Here is a 17,565-nt window from a genome sequence, read left to right as displayed (position 1 = left end):
ACAATGACATAAAAATGCTAATATCTATATTTCTTTGCAAGTTAAAAATGTTACACCACAATCAGGAAGTTGAGTCATGGGCACTGGACTCCACTAGACTTCTCATTATTTCAAAAACATTTCACTGCTTACTGTTAGTTGTTCGTTTCATTAAACTTTCCTAAGCAGAAAGAAGCTACTTAAATGAGAAGTGAGAAGTTTCAAACAAGTAAAAAGGTCTAGGAGCCATGAGTCAACATCCAAAATGAGAAGTGTCAGTAATGTCTGGAACATTTTAAACAGACTATGCCATCTAATAGCAACATGAAAGTACTTAAATGGCTATTCAACAAATCATTAAGTGACTTGACAGGTAGTCATCAACATTTTTTAAGTTGTCCATAAAACTTGAAGCAACTACATTAAGTTAGTATTGTATATTTATTTGTTTATAACACACGTTACAGTGTCCATTGTGTTTACCTGAGGACAGTGATTTTAAAGAGTTCCAGCATCAGCATGTGATTGTAAAATGAGCAACATAACACAGCAAAGGTGAAAGAGCAATACATATTAAAAATAGCTGTATTTGGATATAGCGCCATGTTTGGTAAATCACAACATGCTGACAACTGGTCACAGTGACTGGATCAGACACTTTACATGTACTGCAGGAGCTTCCGATTCAAACAAGAGTCAGCCATCAACTTTCTTTTGTGCACGTTCACGTTTGTCTCAATTTACGGATGATGTGGTCACCTAGCTCACATATTAAAGTGTTACAAACTGCCACTGACTCTCTAAGATATAAAAACAAACAAACAAACAAAAACTGTCCAACTCCCAGAATTAACTTGGTGCGAAATAGTATTGAGTTTAATGGTAAGCGAAGACGGGACAAAAGTATGGTTGAAGTGCCACTCCAATCGCGTTTCAATTTCTGTCCTTTTTCTGGCACAAATGAAGTAGCTTTCTCAGCGATCATTTGCTAATTGAGTTTAGCAGGCGGATCAATGCCAGTCCACTGGAGAGCAACAAGCAGAGGTGGACATTACAGGGCTTTTACGGATTAGGCTGAGTTCAGGGCCAGTTTTCCAGTCCAATTGTGGTCCTCTGTGACACCCTGCACACCGTGGGGTAATGTTGTCCCAACAGGACATTCTACCACCCCAGCACCACCCACATCCTGCCTCTACAAGGCATCCCTTCATTCCCAGAAAGGGCAGAAAGCTCATCTGCCTTTGCTGTCATCCAGACATAAGATCAGTCAAATTTCTGACCTTGATGAGAGGAGCGTTTCCTGTGTTGCCTCAATGTTGCTACAGGCAACCAAGTGGTAATTAAAGCTGCCTTTTCCTGACAGACTACATTCTATTAAAATTCTGTTTTAGTGTCCTCGTTTCTCACTTTTGGCTTTTGTGCTACCCGAGCAAACAAACAGAATAAAACAATATGTTTAAGACCTATAGCAATAAACATCACGTTTTCTCAAAAGACTAACTGGGAAACATTTATTCCCCAGTTTGTATAAAACGGTAATTATACCCAATATAGGTAAACAATGGTATCCGTATATATACCTGTATACTTCTGAATAATTCAAAGAATTATCTCTGTGCTTTCTTTTTTTGCTGAGACTATTATTGAAGACCAGATCATTTAACTAGTCCCATTAGTATAATCCAGCCAACTATAGTGCTGATTTGAATAATGGTTAGAGTCAAGTCATTGCATGTACAAGTGCTTGTACTATGGCTGTGCTCCATAACTTATGACACATAGAAGGAAGGGCAACACAGCACATAAAACCAGTTCAAAGACATAATAGTACAAGAAGTTCTAACAGCATTGTTTCAAGACATGTCCACACTAGGAACAAACAACATAAAATGGATAAAATGAACTGACGAGCTAATTAACTGATTGTACAAGAAATGACTTACAGGACAAATGACACATCAATCGTAAAGAATTATTTGAACCCACCAGAATTTTACATAACATTTGTTATCGTTCTTTTTCAAAAGAACAGTAAGTTCTCTTCACTGAGGCTGCACATACCATCAGGAGGTGTACTTATAAGCCCATTACTAAGGCATAGAGTACTGCATTCCTCAGAGGATCCCTCTAGCCTCTAGCCCTCTGAAATGAAAAGGCCAAGTGGAGTCCGCTGAGTCCTTGCTGAGTAAGTCAATGTTCAGTCATCCTCATCTTCCACCCTCACTGCATCTTCCCATCCAAGATCTCATCTTTCTCACCCTTGTCAACAACCAAGGACTTCCAGTATCGGTGGCAGGCTAACTCTAGCAGTTCCAGGCCCCCAACCACCTTCTGCTGGGTGATATACACTCCAACCATGACAAGGAAGTAGAGCCTGAAAGGAGCCCACAGCCACAGGCCAGTGAAGCACAGTGCAATAAAGCTGCTCCAGTACATCAGTGAGGCGGCTTTAATCAGAGCCACTCGTAGTTCTGACTTACAAGGTGGCACACGTGCAACACCATCCCTGTCAAAGCCCCGAGGTTGGCCTGTGTAGAAGTCACGGAGACGGGCCTCCTTCTCAGCCCAGCGATTTCGACACCAAGACTCAAGTTCAGAAGAAGAGGTAGGAAGTGATGCCACTGGGTAGCGCCGGACATGGAAGTGAATCTCACGGGGAAAAAGACCCAGGATCAGGTGGCGTTCTGTCTGAGGGATGTTCTTGGGGTATGCCACTGTAATGTCATGGACAGCATCTAGGTTGTCTCCTGGGAAAAGGGACAATATTTAAATTTGTGAAGGTAGAATGATGCCTTATATTCTAGTTTAACAAAGCCAAAACAAGACTCTTGGCTCTGTTGAGGCTCCACAACTAACACAAAAATGCTAAACTCTTAAACAGTCCTAACTCACTGTAAACTACATAGACAACACTACAAGGAGAGCTCTTAATTCCATTATTTATCCTGGGGCTTACAACTTCTAGAACTTCTAGTCATGAGTTCCATACCATCACCAGCTAACTGGTCCTTACAAATACTGGGAGTGCTAAATGAAATAAAGTGGGCTGGAGGTGGAGGACACCTACTAGGTCCCGCTTCAGTAAAGCTCAGTTAAACCACAGTAAATATAGAACTTATAAGGGAAATATGGATTTGGACATAGACAACATGCATGGGATGCCAGTCAGCAATGCAGACAAAGAGGGAGAGAATTAGCTTAGTTTGATGACATCACCCTGATTCAAAACACCTGCTGGGAGAGTTAATGCCAGCAACCAGGGTGGCTCGGGAATGAGACATCAAATCCAGAGCTGGTATTTAGGAACTTTGGAGGACAGCCAGAATTAGCTCATAGGGAAACAACAATCTAAGAGGTGTTGTAATGACTGGATGTACAATGAAGCATTGGTCTGAAAGAAGTATAACAGGTATGATATCTCCTTAACAAAGAGCACCAGTGGAAAAACTACAGTTATGATGGTCATGATGGTAGCATGTCCATAATAATGAAAAATAAAAGGTAACGGGCAAAAACAAACAAACAAAAAAAAAAGGAGTAGGCACAGTTCACTTCAGCTGCCTAATATTTTCAGTAGATTAGATGATTTTTAGAAACTGCTGATGTAGAATATGCCTTACCTTTTCGTAGTCTGTCAACAATAAAGGTGAATCCAGTAGTTCGGGGATGCAAAACATACTCAAATTTCGGCAAGCTGTTCTGGACAGCAAATGCATCACTCTTTACTCTTGTATTTTCTGCAGAAGAAAGAGACGGTTATGAACCTTTAGCAGCTACGACCACCATAGATACTTTGGAGGAGGCCATTAATCATTATAGTATATTAGATGTAATGGTTAATCTTCTATTTTAGTCCTTTGGTATATCAGCTATTGAAACAAAAGATGAGGAAGTGGAATCTGAGGGCATGTTCACATGCGCATTTTTAGAATCACCTCTTCTCATAATGCAGACCAAGACAACTCCACTAACCAGTTTGACCTCAATAATAAAGGGAAATTTGAATTATTGCCTTTCTGACAGTTTCAACTTAAACACTGAGAAATTATAACATTCTAAAAGTAGAAATTATGGCAGAGCTGGTTTATTGGATTGCATTAGATTGGACCACATGAACACATCAAGATTGGATTTTCATGTGTTTGCTGACCTCCTGTAGAAACTGGATATGTTAAAAATGGTATATGAAATACACCCACCAGTGAGTTTATATGTAAACACAGAAATATGACCAAGCATTGGTTTATTAACCAAGAATTCCTCCAGAATGTGTTACAATAATATATAAACTCCACCATAATTATTATTATTATTATTATTATTATTAGTAGTAGTAGTAGTAGTAGTAGTAGTAGTAGTAGTAGTAGTAGTAGTACATAATTAGCAGCTACTCTGGTTGTACTTATGATATGATAGACATCTGAACATACCCCTGCTGATAAGGCCTCTGTTCTCTCAAGGGCATCTGTCATTCTAGTAAAGTGAAACAATATTTAAAGCCCTAAAGCTTCTGACCAATTACGGTGATGTAACTACATTGGACCCCTCATGACATCATGATATGTAAAGAGAAGTTTGTGTTCCTCTAGTAAAGCTACTCGGGACTTTGATTGGCTTACTAGTAATCTGAAAGGGCTTTAGAGAGTGGTGTCACTGTTGTTTGGATTGAAAGATCAGAGCATTCTTGCAGAAATAACTGTGTATGGTGTGTGTCTGGGATTTAGCCATGCCTTATCACTTTAAAATTGTGTTTTGTTAACAGTGACAGTGCGAAGGCATCAGACAGGTGTAGGGCCACACTGAGCGCAAGAACTGGTTTGTGGGTAATGCATTCTGAGAACAACTACAATGTAGGCTAACAACATTGTAACGTGCATGGATAGAGTGATGCATGCTTGGTTAATAAACAGGGATATTTCTGTGCTTACATGGTGGTATATGAATACTGGTGTATTTCATATACCACTTTTAAATATCCAGTTCCTACAGGGAGTCACCAAACACAGACCACGCATTTTGTTCTTCTCACCTGTGAGGTCTGTGCCTTCAGGGAACAGAAGCAGTTGCAGGGGCTCCCTGATGTCACAGAAGTAGTCCAGCATGTCCTCCATGTGCTTCTTGTCTGCCTCCCATCGTCGTTCAATAAAAACAAAGCAGGCAACCTGCATTGCCCAGCCTGGAAAACAGATACAAAGATTTGTCATTGCCGGCCAAGTAGACAAAAAGCCATGGACCATGGGCCTTTTTCAACAAGTTATGTACTCAGGATTCCACTGCCCCCAGAAATCTTTCCTTTTTTTCATAACAGCATTTTCTTGCAAAAATATATGCCATTAGTCTTTGGTTTGTTAAACTGCTGTCAGTTCCCAGGTAATTAGGTCAACCTAGTTTAAATAATATGGTTAATTGTGTCACTGTTTTCATAAAACATTTAGAGTGATTAATTTAACTGTACTTTCATTAAGGTGGGCCTTAATGCATGACTGTTTAATTTCCATTCGTTTTAGTCAGGTCTGCCTAATCAACTGGCAACTGTGTGTATGCCTTGAATTTATAGACCATTGTACTACGCTGAAATTCTAATAGATTGATCATTTATGATCTTAGATGTTTTAAGTTTAATGATTTTATACCCCCTTAAAAACAAACTGCTTTGCACTGATGTTTTGAAGGACCTCACAAAATATGCATTATATTATGATAGACAGGTACTGTATGTACGCACATGTGTATACAGGAAGTCATACCCACCAAAGCCAGGCACAGCCTTGAGTGCAGCCTTGAGGCAAATTTTCTCCAAACGAAGGTAGCTGTACCTGAGCAGACAGCACCATAGAAACATCCAGTCCAGACGGGTACGGTGGTTCATGATGATCACACTGCGCTCCCCCGGAATGAAACCATCACCTGTTATTACCACTTTTACTCCAAATACCAGCTCTAGCAAGGACTACAGAGGGTACAATGCCAGAGACAGAAATGGTAGTGAGAGTGAGAGACAGTATGTGGAGAAGTGAATGATAAATAGGAGAAAAAGTTAAAAAGCACATAGAGGAGGAGAGAAGGGGCTAAGAAGAGGAAATTTAGTAAAGATGAATCCAAAACAGAAAAGAAAGAAAAGATAAATAAATGCTATTCATGGGGGGGTTATTATAAACTACATTGGTCCTCAAGCACAATCAATAGGTTACTGACTTAAACCTAAATTACCAATTTAAAAAAAAATAGGGATTAATACATAAAGGTTTATGCTGATCGTGACTGTGTCACACCAAAATCACTTTTTGCTAATTTGGTGTACATACCACAGGTAGAGTGAGCCAGGTAGCAACAATGCGATCACTTATCCACCGGTACCAAGCAGGAGACAGCAGCATGAGGGGCAAAACGGGGCCCAGCATGAAGATGCTTCCAAAGAAACTGCCCAAAAAAAGGGTGATCACAAAGTACAAGCCCCGCACTGACACAGCCATCTGTGGAGAGATAAAAATAAAAAATGTATTAAGTCAAAGTTAAATAAAAAAACAAACAAAAAAAAAACAAAAAAAACCAAAATTGAAAGTCTGAGCTGAATTCGCTGTATTAGAAAAGGGGACTTGAGAGAACTTATGAAACTTATTCCTGAATATTTCCACTATGGAAAGAAGCAACTTAAACATGAAACATAGCAACACTCATGAGTAGCAAAGCCTGCTGTTCTGTTGTTCTTCCAACACACGTTTCCCACAAACAGTGGAAAATCCGAGGCATACATTCCTGGTTTGGAATGTAAATAGGGGACCTTTCTTAGAGTGGATAAACTGTAGGTGCATGGTCACTAAATCAAGTGTGACTGTGTCTTTGAAATTATTCACTGTACTCAATAATGTGCCATAAACTTTGTGCCACATTTTCTAAAAAATATTTTTAGTTGTATACAATAAAGTTGCTAAGATCTAACAACTCTGAAATTGTCTTACCATTTTCTCAATTAAGCTGGTAAACAAGATGTATGTATTATTATAAATAAATAATGGTAAATGGTCTGCACTTATATAGCGCTTTTCTACCTATTTGCACCAAAGCGCTTTACACTGCTTCTTATTTACCCATTCACACTCACAATCACACACACACTCATACACCGATGGGGGAGCTGCTACGCAGCTGGCCAACACTCACCGGGAGCAACTAAGTTGGGGTTCAGTGTCTTGCTCAAGGACACTTCAACATGTGACCGGAGGAGCCGGGGATTGAACCAACAACTGTGAGATTGGTGGACAACCGCTCTACCTTCCTGTGCCACAGTCGCCCAAATAATACCCTTGACACGTGCCGTTGTAATGAAACGTTTTTCATTTCACCAATCAGTAACCTGAATACAGTTTAACTGTGTATTATGTATCTATTCCATGGTAGCTATCCTTTCAATAGCTGTGGGTCTTGCAAGCAAAGAGCAGAATATTGGATATGCAGAGACTTTCCAGAAAAAGTACTGTGATCATTATCATTATCATCGGATCATTATCAAGACATAAATATAAAACATTTAAAAATATTTCATCAATTTTATTTAGCCTTTTTTGGATGTAAGGATCACACTCCGTTGTAATGAATATTTTTAAATTCAACTAGCTGTTATTTAGTTGTGCTTTCAGTAGGCTCAGTAGTTTAAGGAAACCCTCCTAAAACACTCCTAATAGAAACCAGTTTTTAAATAAATATCCATTTATGTGGTCAAAGTGAGCCCATCAAAACCTGAGGCTATGGCGGTTATTCTTTGGCAGTGACCTTGGTATAATGCGTGAACCTAAAAAAATTGTTAAATTATGTAACATTCTGCAAAGGGTTTATCTGAAGTGATAAGTTCTTACTTGGATAAAAAACATAAGAGATATGATATCAACTTTAGTTCAATAATTATTTTTATGATACATTACAAATCTGTACACCAATTATTCACACTTGTGTAAGCATGACCGGGCAATTTTATAAACAGTTACAGCTTTGAAATACGAACACAAACTTCACAAATACCAATACTCTGGATGAATACCAATAAAAATGATTCGTCATCAGATCCCTCAGGGAAAAGAAGGCAGCCTATAATCCCTCTGAATTTTAAAAACAGGACCTTTCAGGACCAACATGCTAACAGGGATCCTTTCTCATTTCAATGATATCAGTGGTTACCACTTCAAAAAGTCCATCTTAAAAGGTCTTTTCATTTATTGTTTTCATTGGATTTTTTTAAGACTACATGCTTGACTGAGCTCTTCCTCAGAGAGCTATTTTCTTGCACCTGCTGTGTTCAATTGTACAAGTACATGGACTTTGGTGACCTCATGTATTTCTTGTTACTCCTCCAACAAACCTGAGAAGAGATCTAGTAATTACTAATTCAAAACACCTATGTTGTTGTGTAGGGCCTTCAAAAAGTATTCACATAGCCATTGAGCAATATCAATAAGAGTGCCTGAGCTGACCATACCAAAATATGACAATCTAAGGAGATGAACAGCACTCGTGTTAATACAAGTTAAGATGAAGGGCTAAATTTGAGACCAAAAAATACTAATAAAAATAATTTTAAAAAGAGAGTGTGTGTCTATTTATATAAGCTGCACATAGATCTAGTTGCGTGTGAATATAAAAAAGAAACTGCATACAGGATCAGAAAAACTTTTAAAAATATGGCATTTCTGAAAACAGCCCTAATCAAACAAGAAGAGTCATCAAGCTTGAAAAAAAAAACGTGTTAATTACCACCAAGTCCACTGAGATGTAGGTTCAAAAGGGGAAATACAGTGAGTCTTTATTTAATTACATCCTCACTTTGCTGACATAAGGAGTCTGAGCTAATGCTACTGAGACCTTTTTCATCCAGTAGGTACTTTTTTTCTCTGACATTAACTGTGGTTTGCACCTTTCCACCTCAATTACGGTTATGATTGCACAAGCCTGCAATTCAAAGTTCCTGTCCCTAACACTCCCATCATTTTGCCCTTGTTGGCACCCTCTGCCGCAACATGACGCAGCAAGTCTCATGGCTATAACCAAAGTGGCTGAAGGTGCATATTAAAAAAAAATTGCAAGCATGTTTGTGCGCTTGATCACGCTGGCTGTAAGGGTTTATGGGTTACTCCTAACAATGGAAAATATGAGACACAAGACAGGTGAAGAAACAGGCTTGCTCAGCACAATTTCCACAATTATACTATGTCTCCTAGCACACACACAAAAAACAAAAACTAACAAATAAATCCACACCCTTGGATGGCTACAAGAACATTCAGATGAGTATTCATACATAGAAGAAAAACCTGTTTCACAAAAGGATTGAATCTAATTATGGACATGTAATCCTAAACAAAGTGTTAACCAACAATGCTTTTTATTCCACTTGCTATAGGCACCAAGGATAAAGCACTATTTAAACCATGTGCTGAAATTTTCCTACTCAAAGCTAGTACCACTTGTGACTTTGACTTAGTCCCAACCATGTGGACTGGTTTAAATGCATTTAAATCACCATAGTAATGAATTGAAAGCACTTCCCCAAACACACCACCACATGCAATACATGGCATACTCATAGTTGAAATTTGAATTCTCTGGCAATCATTTTGCATTCGTCACTTTCCACACCTCACAAGACCAGACATCCACTGAGAGAAAAGCAAAGTGAAGGGGTTATGTATGTCTAGACTAAACAATGTGATTAAGTGGTGTGTGTGTGTGTGTGTGTGTGTATAACAGAGCGCACGAGCAAAATAGATAGAAATAAAGAGATTGATAATTTGATTTAAAATATCTATCTAAATCTATTTTTTTTTATCTAAAAGGACACTTGACAGCTGAACAACAACTTTTTATTACACAACCATCACAAAAAGAAGGAAAAATATAATTTGTGCAAAGTTGGAAATTAAGTCTTTCAATATTTTTTTTTACAAAAAAAAAAATATTAAATTAATGTTGGGTATCTAATTGCCAAACATAGCCAACTTGCAAATATTTACATGTGTGTCACCGCTTCGTGGGCCTTAGAAGCAGCTATACTGCTTGATCCAATAACACACGGTACTTTCTATGATTAAAATCAGCCCGCATTAGGAAACTCTGACTCAAAGAACCACCGCTACATCTCACTGATGCAAATCTAATCACCACCGTGAAGTAACAAATGTAGCATCCAAATTATTTACTGTACGTAGATTCCCCATCAAGTACTTCAACCACAGTGACACTTTAAACAGTGCTTAACGTTAAGCTCAATGGATAACGAAATGTAACATTTCTGTCTGTAGCTGAAACATTTCTCCATTTGGTCAGTGACGTTCTGTTTAGTAGTAAATTACCCACATAACTTAAATCAATCTTGAGACTAAAATATGCTTTAAGATTACGGTTTGGTATTTGACATTGAGTCAAATTGTAACGTTATCTACTTAAAGTCATTTGTACTTTAGCTAATGCTCACCCAGTTTTATCTCACAATGTCAGCTTGGAGAAACCACTTTGTTAACCAAAAACAATTTGTCCGTGCAATAAACTATAACGCTGAGACTAAACAAAATATCGCCGATAATGTACGTGCGGTGCAGGTTATCGCAGGGCTAATGTGTCATAAAAGCCGGTTGCCATAAAGAACTTAGCAAGACAACTCGTTGCTAGCTTAGCTACATAAGTTCCGTTAACTAACACAATATACACGCCATGCTAATGTACTACTGTTATCCTGCTCTGGCTAAACCAGCTGCTGCACAACAGTTGCTAACAATGGCCGAATGTAACTTACACCACACCCACCTTTGGTTTTAATTCCAGAATCAGAGATGAGCTAGTGACGTTAGCTCCAGTGAGTCCAAACACTTGGTTGCGACATAGCAATTTAGCAAGACAGCAAGTAGCCTGCTAAGGTTAGCTTAACAAGTAACATTAATGCGGTACTGGTGGCCAGTACCTATTGAGACGGTCTTCCATCTGATTTGTTTAGTATTAAATAAGCCAATAACGAACCACCACAAATTCAATTTCGTTTATTGCTCTTACTTACTTTACTACGACTGCAGCAAAAATGTAGCCGCCTTACCGTGTTGCTAACAGGAACTCTCCACTTGTCTCCTTACACCCGGGCGTCAACAGGGGGCGCTGTTTGTCCAAACCACGTTCATTTGGATTTCTCAATTCCAGTTCTCAAGGACCGGTGTTCCGCTTGGTTTCAAGCCATCCCTGCCCTACCCAACCTCTGATTACCTGCATCAGCTGTGCTCAGTCAGTTAGAAGCTGGAAGATACCAATTCTTTATCCAGGTCCTGATTAAAAAATCGCTACTGCAATTAGTGATGGATATAAGAGCTTTAAGGTAGGAGTGTCCACACACTCCTAGATCAAACCCTTATTAAAGTAAAAGCACATAAGTATTATGAGCAAAATGTATTCAAAGTATATGGGCAGTGAAAGTAGTTATTTTGAAAATGGACCCTCTATGTGTTATTATATATCAAACCGTTGACTATTTATCTGCATTAATATCTGAGCAGTATTTTTAAAGTTAAACTACTATTGTAAGGTGGTTGAATCTGTAACTATGCATAATTTAAAACACCATATGTGTAAACCCTTTTAGTAAAGTAAAAAGCACAATATATTCCGCTTAAAAATATAGTAGGGAGGATGCAAAAAAATGGCAATATTCAAGTAACCTCAGGTACCTCAAAATTGTAAGCTACCTCTGTGCATTTTGCCATTTAATCTTTCTACCTCAGTGCATAATAAAGAAAAACAATAATCACTCAGCATAAAATCCTAAGTCCTCACACGTCACAAGAAAAAGCTCTTTAATACAGTAAATCCATCACAGCATCATCGTTTGAATTACCATTTAAAACCATGTAATTTGTAAAACCTCTTTGATCCTACTAACTAATCAAAACACCATCAATTTAATCATTAATGTAAGTTTATAAAAACACTACACTAACAATGGCAGAAGTGCTTACACTAAGCAATAGGCTTGAAAATGTTTAATCAACTCTACCTTCTTGATTTCAGGAGGTTTTCAGGATAGCTGTGCTATGGCCTAAAAGTCTTTAAATCATTGTCGAAATCACTGAAACGAACTGCCGCTAAGGAGGTATGTCAATTTCTGTAGCTACTTTTCTGCTCACTAATCCTCTTTTCAGCCTCGCTTCAGAGCTTTTGCTCCTGTAGTGTTCCTCGTCAAGACCCCCATGTTAATAATATGTCAGAACTCATTCAAATCTCAAGTGTGGTATTGATAAGTTGAGTCCTCCAACATAGCCTTTTAAAGTAGTGCAGATCCTTCCATGTGTCATTTGTTTCTTTTACCAACAGTTATGAGCTGTTCTACTGTTACATATTACCTCAGCATTCAGTGATGTGTGTGCATGTAGATTGGTAAGTGTGTCTGAGTGTATCCGAGCATGCACATGCACTCTCCTGTGTGTACATATGTGGTTGTGTGTGTGCGTGGCGAATGAGGTAGAGAAGGACTGACAGACAGGGTAAACGAGAGAGTGCACTTCAAACTCAAGACTTTTCCATGACCTGCTCCCTATGGCATGCACTCTATCTGAGACACTGAGTTAACTGTATAGCTTTATCAGTATAAACTTTTCAAGGGTCAACGCATCACTTTAGAGGGGAACGGAAAAACTTAGCTTTGAAACAAGCCGTCTTTTTTTTCTAGTTTGGTCCTAACTCACCTTCAGAAGAGAAGTACATTGATGTGATTAATGAAGCTTGTCCGAGACAATTTAGCAGAAGCAACATCAGGTACTCCTAATCATATTTCCTTTGAGAACTCCAAATATCTAAGCCCTATTGTAAGAATTACAGTCATCTTTATCCATGAAAAAACATTAGGTATGCACACTTAGGTCACGTTTGCTGATAAAAATAATATGGGAGGTAGGCCAGGTTAAATAGAACTGTTTTACAGTGCTGGGTAATATCAAATTTACAGACAAATGTAGAGACCAACAATGTTATTTCGTGTTAGGCATGCCAATCCACTTATGTAAGACCACGTGGGAGAGACATTCTGGCTTTTTTCGGGCATTGTACACTGTGTTTTGGTTTATTTTCAGTGGAGTCTATTCGTAGCGCTTTAATGAAGCTTTATTGAAAAAACATCTAATTTATTTTTTTGAAACATTCTTGCTGGAGGTTTTTTCTTTTTGGTAGTTTATAGAGTGAACATGGACAACTAAACTTGAGTCTCTTTCACCTAACTTCCTCTTCCCAGTGACAACCTTCCCTCACCCTTTTACTAGGTCATGCAGAACTGCAGCTTTTTATTCTAATTTCTGTGTTTTATCTCGGCCTTTGTTCCCTCTCTCTTTCTTCCTTATTTTTTATCTAGTTCTCCTAAGGGAAAGGATTAGAGATGTAGGTCAATAGGCTGTCGATTTCATGTTTAACAGCAGCCTGTGACTTAGCATTTTAACACAAAAAACTGGGGTGTAAAGTAGACACGAGGCTTGTATTGATCAAAGCTTTAAAAGCTTGAGGGTGAGATGGAGTCATACCATACATCATCCTGGTAAATAGGGGATGAGTCCCAGGTTGCATAGACTCATATGCACAGGTGATTCAGTTGTGAGTTGAGCAGTGGCAATATGTGTACAAAGGCTCATCTCTTGACATGCAGGTACAGAGAACGGTTGGGTAGTGTATTTAGTGTGCTTGCCTCTGATTAACTGTGGAGTGGTGGAGGCCTTGTTTTGAACAGCAGTTACTACTCTGTGGTCCTCTGTTCTAGACTGATCTATTATATGACAGTGTGGACTCAATAGGACGCAATAAAATAATTTGTTTTGCTGATTTCTAGAGGTCTTATGCTGTTTTTAAGTGACATATGGAAAGTAGTTTTTATGAAGGCATAATGACACTTTGCTCTGCACTTACATTTATACCTTATCTCATCATGTCTTATCTAAGTTGCCACCAAGAGAGACAAGCAGTTGTTAACCTGGCATTTACCTTTAAAATAGTGCAGGTGTTCTTTAGGCTCAATGTCCGTAAAATTCCTCTTTTTTCTTTCCTGACTCCTTTACCTTCAATCCTTACTCCTTGTTGAATGTCTAGTGTATCTCATGCTGGCTCTTCCCTTGTCGACAGTGCCAGATATGTGTCTAAGCTTGGTGGGTCGTCTCCAGACAGGTTATAAATAACTAGGAGAGTTTTTACTTCATGTCCTGAGAGCTCTACTTTCTTCTCACACTTGAGGAACCATGGGAAAAGAATCTTTCCCTTACGCACATGGCACTCATAATAACAGACAGAGTTATACATAAAACCTAAGCACATGTGTCTGTTTGCAAGCTTTGCACAAACACACAAACACACAAACACGGTTATGTGTGCACATACAGAGTAATCCTCAGTAGTTTATGTCATAAGGTTACAAAATGCAATTAATAAGAGTATAGGAAAAGGGCATCATTTTGATGACATGCTGAACTAAACATTACATAACCTGTACTGTGGGAATACAGGGGGCATTTCTACTATGAAAGTATGGGAAATTTGCTGAAACAACAGAATAGAATATATGTATGGGAGAATGAGAATAGAAAGGACAATAAAACAACTAGACTGGAGCAAAGTAAAGTGATGGGAGGGAGTGGAAAAAGAGTTCATCGTGTAGGCATTATTTCTCTCCTCATGACATATAAGACTGAAGGGGGGGTTTATGTTATGGGTACATGAAGTGTTTGGTCTGAGTTTAGGTGTAGAGGAGTGACAGTTAAACAGCGTTAATGTGGACTACGGTTGGGAGTCAGGGAGAATTCAGGGGTTGGCAGATCAGAGTCTGCTGACACACTGGGATCAGCGATGGGATTGTTTCCATTGGAAAGAATTCCAAGAATGAGCTAGAAGAGCTATCAGTGACTTCACTCAGAGGTCTCTGACAACGGTTTTAATACACAGACAGGCACACATGCTCTCACACACATTTAAAGATACTGAGCTCTATGCCAACTATGGTGTGCGAGACACACTTTGTCCCCGATTGATCTCTTGAAGTACTCATCTTACCATTTACAAAATTTAATGCACACAAATCTGAGAACCAGGAGAGTGTGGAATAGATTTCACACAAGAGATAAACTGTTTACATCTTCATTAAAGTCACATCATGCTAACAGAGAAAGAAAAACATTTATCAAACACCCACTTCTGACGTTATCATACCATGGCCATTATCTGTTGTTATTATGCCAACGGTTGGGGGATAGTTCTCTACATGTCATCACATTCAGTAGGTCCTTAACATGGAATAGCTATGGCACAGGTCATTCCAAGACCTTTGTTGCCAAAGTGCCAAATACAAACACAGACTTACATGCACAAAAAAACACACAATCAGGTTTAGGAACACAACCCTCTAGGTGGGTTGATAATAAAATAAAGTCAACACTTGTACTGTCTATACTTAGTAAGATTAAACGAAGTCACAACACTGATTACATTTCTAACACCGCAATGGGAACTGCACTTGTGTCTTATGTTTGAAATTCCTGCGTTTAAAAACCTAGCCTCCCCCCTCCTGATGCACACTGACATTATTTAAACTGTGTCACCAGTCATCACCATTAGGTGTCTTCTGATTATGAAATGTATGCATGAAAACCCACCCACTGACCTGCTACAATGTACTAGGCTGTCCACTGAACCAGAGGTATGGGCATGATAACAACATGATATCAATTTGGTGATGTGCTAACATCAAAATTGATCAAGAGATGTGTTGGTAAAATGTGGGAGTTATTAACATTATATGATAATCTTGCTATAATTCTCATGTCTGTGTTGGCATTTATGAACCGTAGCCAGTTGAAAGTGAGCTTAGCTTAGGTGAGCAGTTTTTGCATGAATCAAACAAACAAAAAATAACATGTAAATGTGCGTTTTGTTATCTCTGAGCAAAGCCTGTCTAGCTCTTATTTCTGCTTCTAGTTTTTGTGCTAAACCAAGCTAACTGGCTACAGTTATACATTTAACTTTAGGCTGTATGTGAGATAAACAAATATGTGCATTTTTCTTAAATTTTAAAAATATTTCTTTAACACTTAAAAATGTACGATCAGTGTGTTGTGGTTGGATCGATTTGACTGACACGCACCAGGCAAGATAAAATGACAACCTGACAAATGCTGCTCAGTGATGTTACATAAATACATGGTATGGCAGTTTTTTCCAACTGTGCCCATCCACTTCAAACCAGTGAGGAAAGCAGAGAAAAAAACATCCACAAATTTAGAAATAAGCAAAACATCATTTAGAAGAAATATGTTTTTAGAGCTCTTAGAATGAGACCTTTCTGTGTGTTAAAAAGACTCCTGTGGTTAATCACTAAATTGCTCACAGAAATATTGGTGAAACTGTTTTTTGAATCAAGCAAGTCCCAATGCCTTTAGTTGCAGAGGTAAGACATTTGAGTTATGAGTCAAAGGTAGGAGCTGCTCAAAATGTCAAAAGATTCTGGAAAATGCTTCGGGGCCAGTCAATCTCTCTAAGGACTTTGGTTATCCTTTCTTTATTTATGATTTCTTCTTTCCATGATGTCACGACATTTTCCACTCAGATTATGGAGGGGCCATTAAGAAGCAGACAGAGGACATTTATTTTTTAGCCAATACAGAACTAGCCACAGGCTCCTTGTGCCAGACTGCTGTTGACCACCATTATCAGCTGGGGGGGTATTAATAACTCTTTACACTCCATTTTTTTCCAGGAAGAATGAAGCATGAGAGAATGGTAGTTCATTGTTATCCTTCCAGGAAGTGACCATAGGGCCCTGAGAGTGCTACCTTTGCAATACTATAAGGCTCTTGGCCCCCAGAGGCCCTAACACAGCAATTCTGATGAACTATTCAGCGTACTAGGCAATCAATCTTGACCTAGTGGTCAAGTTTTCACTGGAACAATGATTAGAAAGCTTTCTGTTTACCCCTGTAAAACCCCCCAGTTACCATTAGAGCTTTTCCACTCAAGCACATGTTATTAGACTTGTATCACTGTGGGGAGTGTTTATGTCTAGAGCGTTAGGACTTGCCTCCAGAGATCTTTATACCCTGTACTATCCTTAATACTTGATTGGTGGGTCAAACTTATGTCCAGTAACCATTTTATACATGCAACCTATATAGATAGAATGCTAGAATATACAAATTAAAGCTCTTCAATGCTTGTTTTTAAGATTTTCTTTAAACTAGAAGTCAGATTGTGCTCGTTTGTGCAAGTTGAAAACAGGAAGTAGCATGCGGCCTGTTCTCGCTTCTATATATAAACGTACTTGATACGTGCATCTGTATTTGTAGAGAAAGATTCTGTATATGAAAGATGCTGAGCAGGAAGTAATACTGCTTTTCTCTAACCACTGCAGGTGAAGTGAGTGGGAAATCAAGTGGGGGTAGGGTCACAGAGGAAAATGAAAGTAAGCACAAAAAGTAAAGTCTTTTGGAAACAATAGGTTCAAAGTACTGGAGAAATACTCTTGTAACAGGCCACTTCATTTTGTACCATAAAATTAGCAATGAGTTTTTTTAGTCAATTATTCTTGAGTCGCACAGC

At 38.6% G+C, this 17,565-nt stretch overlaps 1 protein-coding gene across 6 annotated transcripts; it reads right to left on the bottom strand.

Annotated features, from left to right (window-relative positions):
* Positions 1–401: 401 nt before the first annotated feature.
* lclat1 (lysocardiolipin acyltransferase 1) lies at positions 402–11,206 on the bottom strand. 6 transcript variants are annotated; one of them, XM_067478798.1, is made up of 6 exons: positions 11,054–11,206; positions 6,285–6,452; positions 5,731–5,929; positions 5,009–5,155; positions 3,600–3,716; positions 402–2,726 (listed from the first exon to the last, which is right to left on the bottom strand). In XM_067478798.1, the coding sequence occupies exons 2-6, from the start codon at positions 6,450–6,452 to the stop codon at positions 2,200–2,202; spliced, it is 1,158 nt and encodes a 385-aa protein (XP_067334899.1). In that variant the 5' UTR covers positions 11,054–11,206; the 3' UTR covers positions 402–2,199. The 6 variants fall into 6 exon arrangements, with proteins under 6 accessions (XP_067334899.1, XP_067334898.1, XP_067334897.1 ...); XM_067478797.1 differs by having other exon boundaries at positions 11,018–11,113; XM_067478796.1 differs by lacking the exon at positions 11,054–11,206 and adding an exon at positions 10,771–11,011.
* Between the last annotated feature and the right edge of the window lie 6,359 nt (positions 11,207–17,565).

This window comes from Channa argus, chromosome 16 (assembly GCF_033026475.1).
Source record: "Channa argus isolate prfri chromosome 16, Channa argus male v1.0, whole genome shotgun sequence".
NCBI lineage: Eukaryota > Metazoa > Chordata > Actinopteri > Anabantiformes > Channidae > Channa > Channa argus.
Note: the sequence above shows the minus strand (reverse complement) of the source record. Positions and strands in the feature narration are given on the sequence as shown.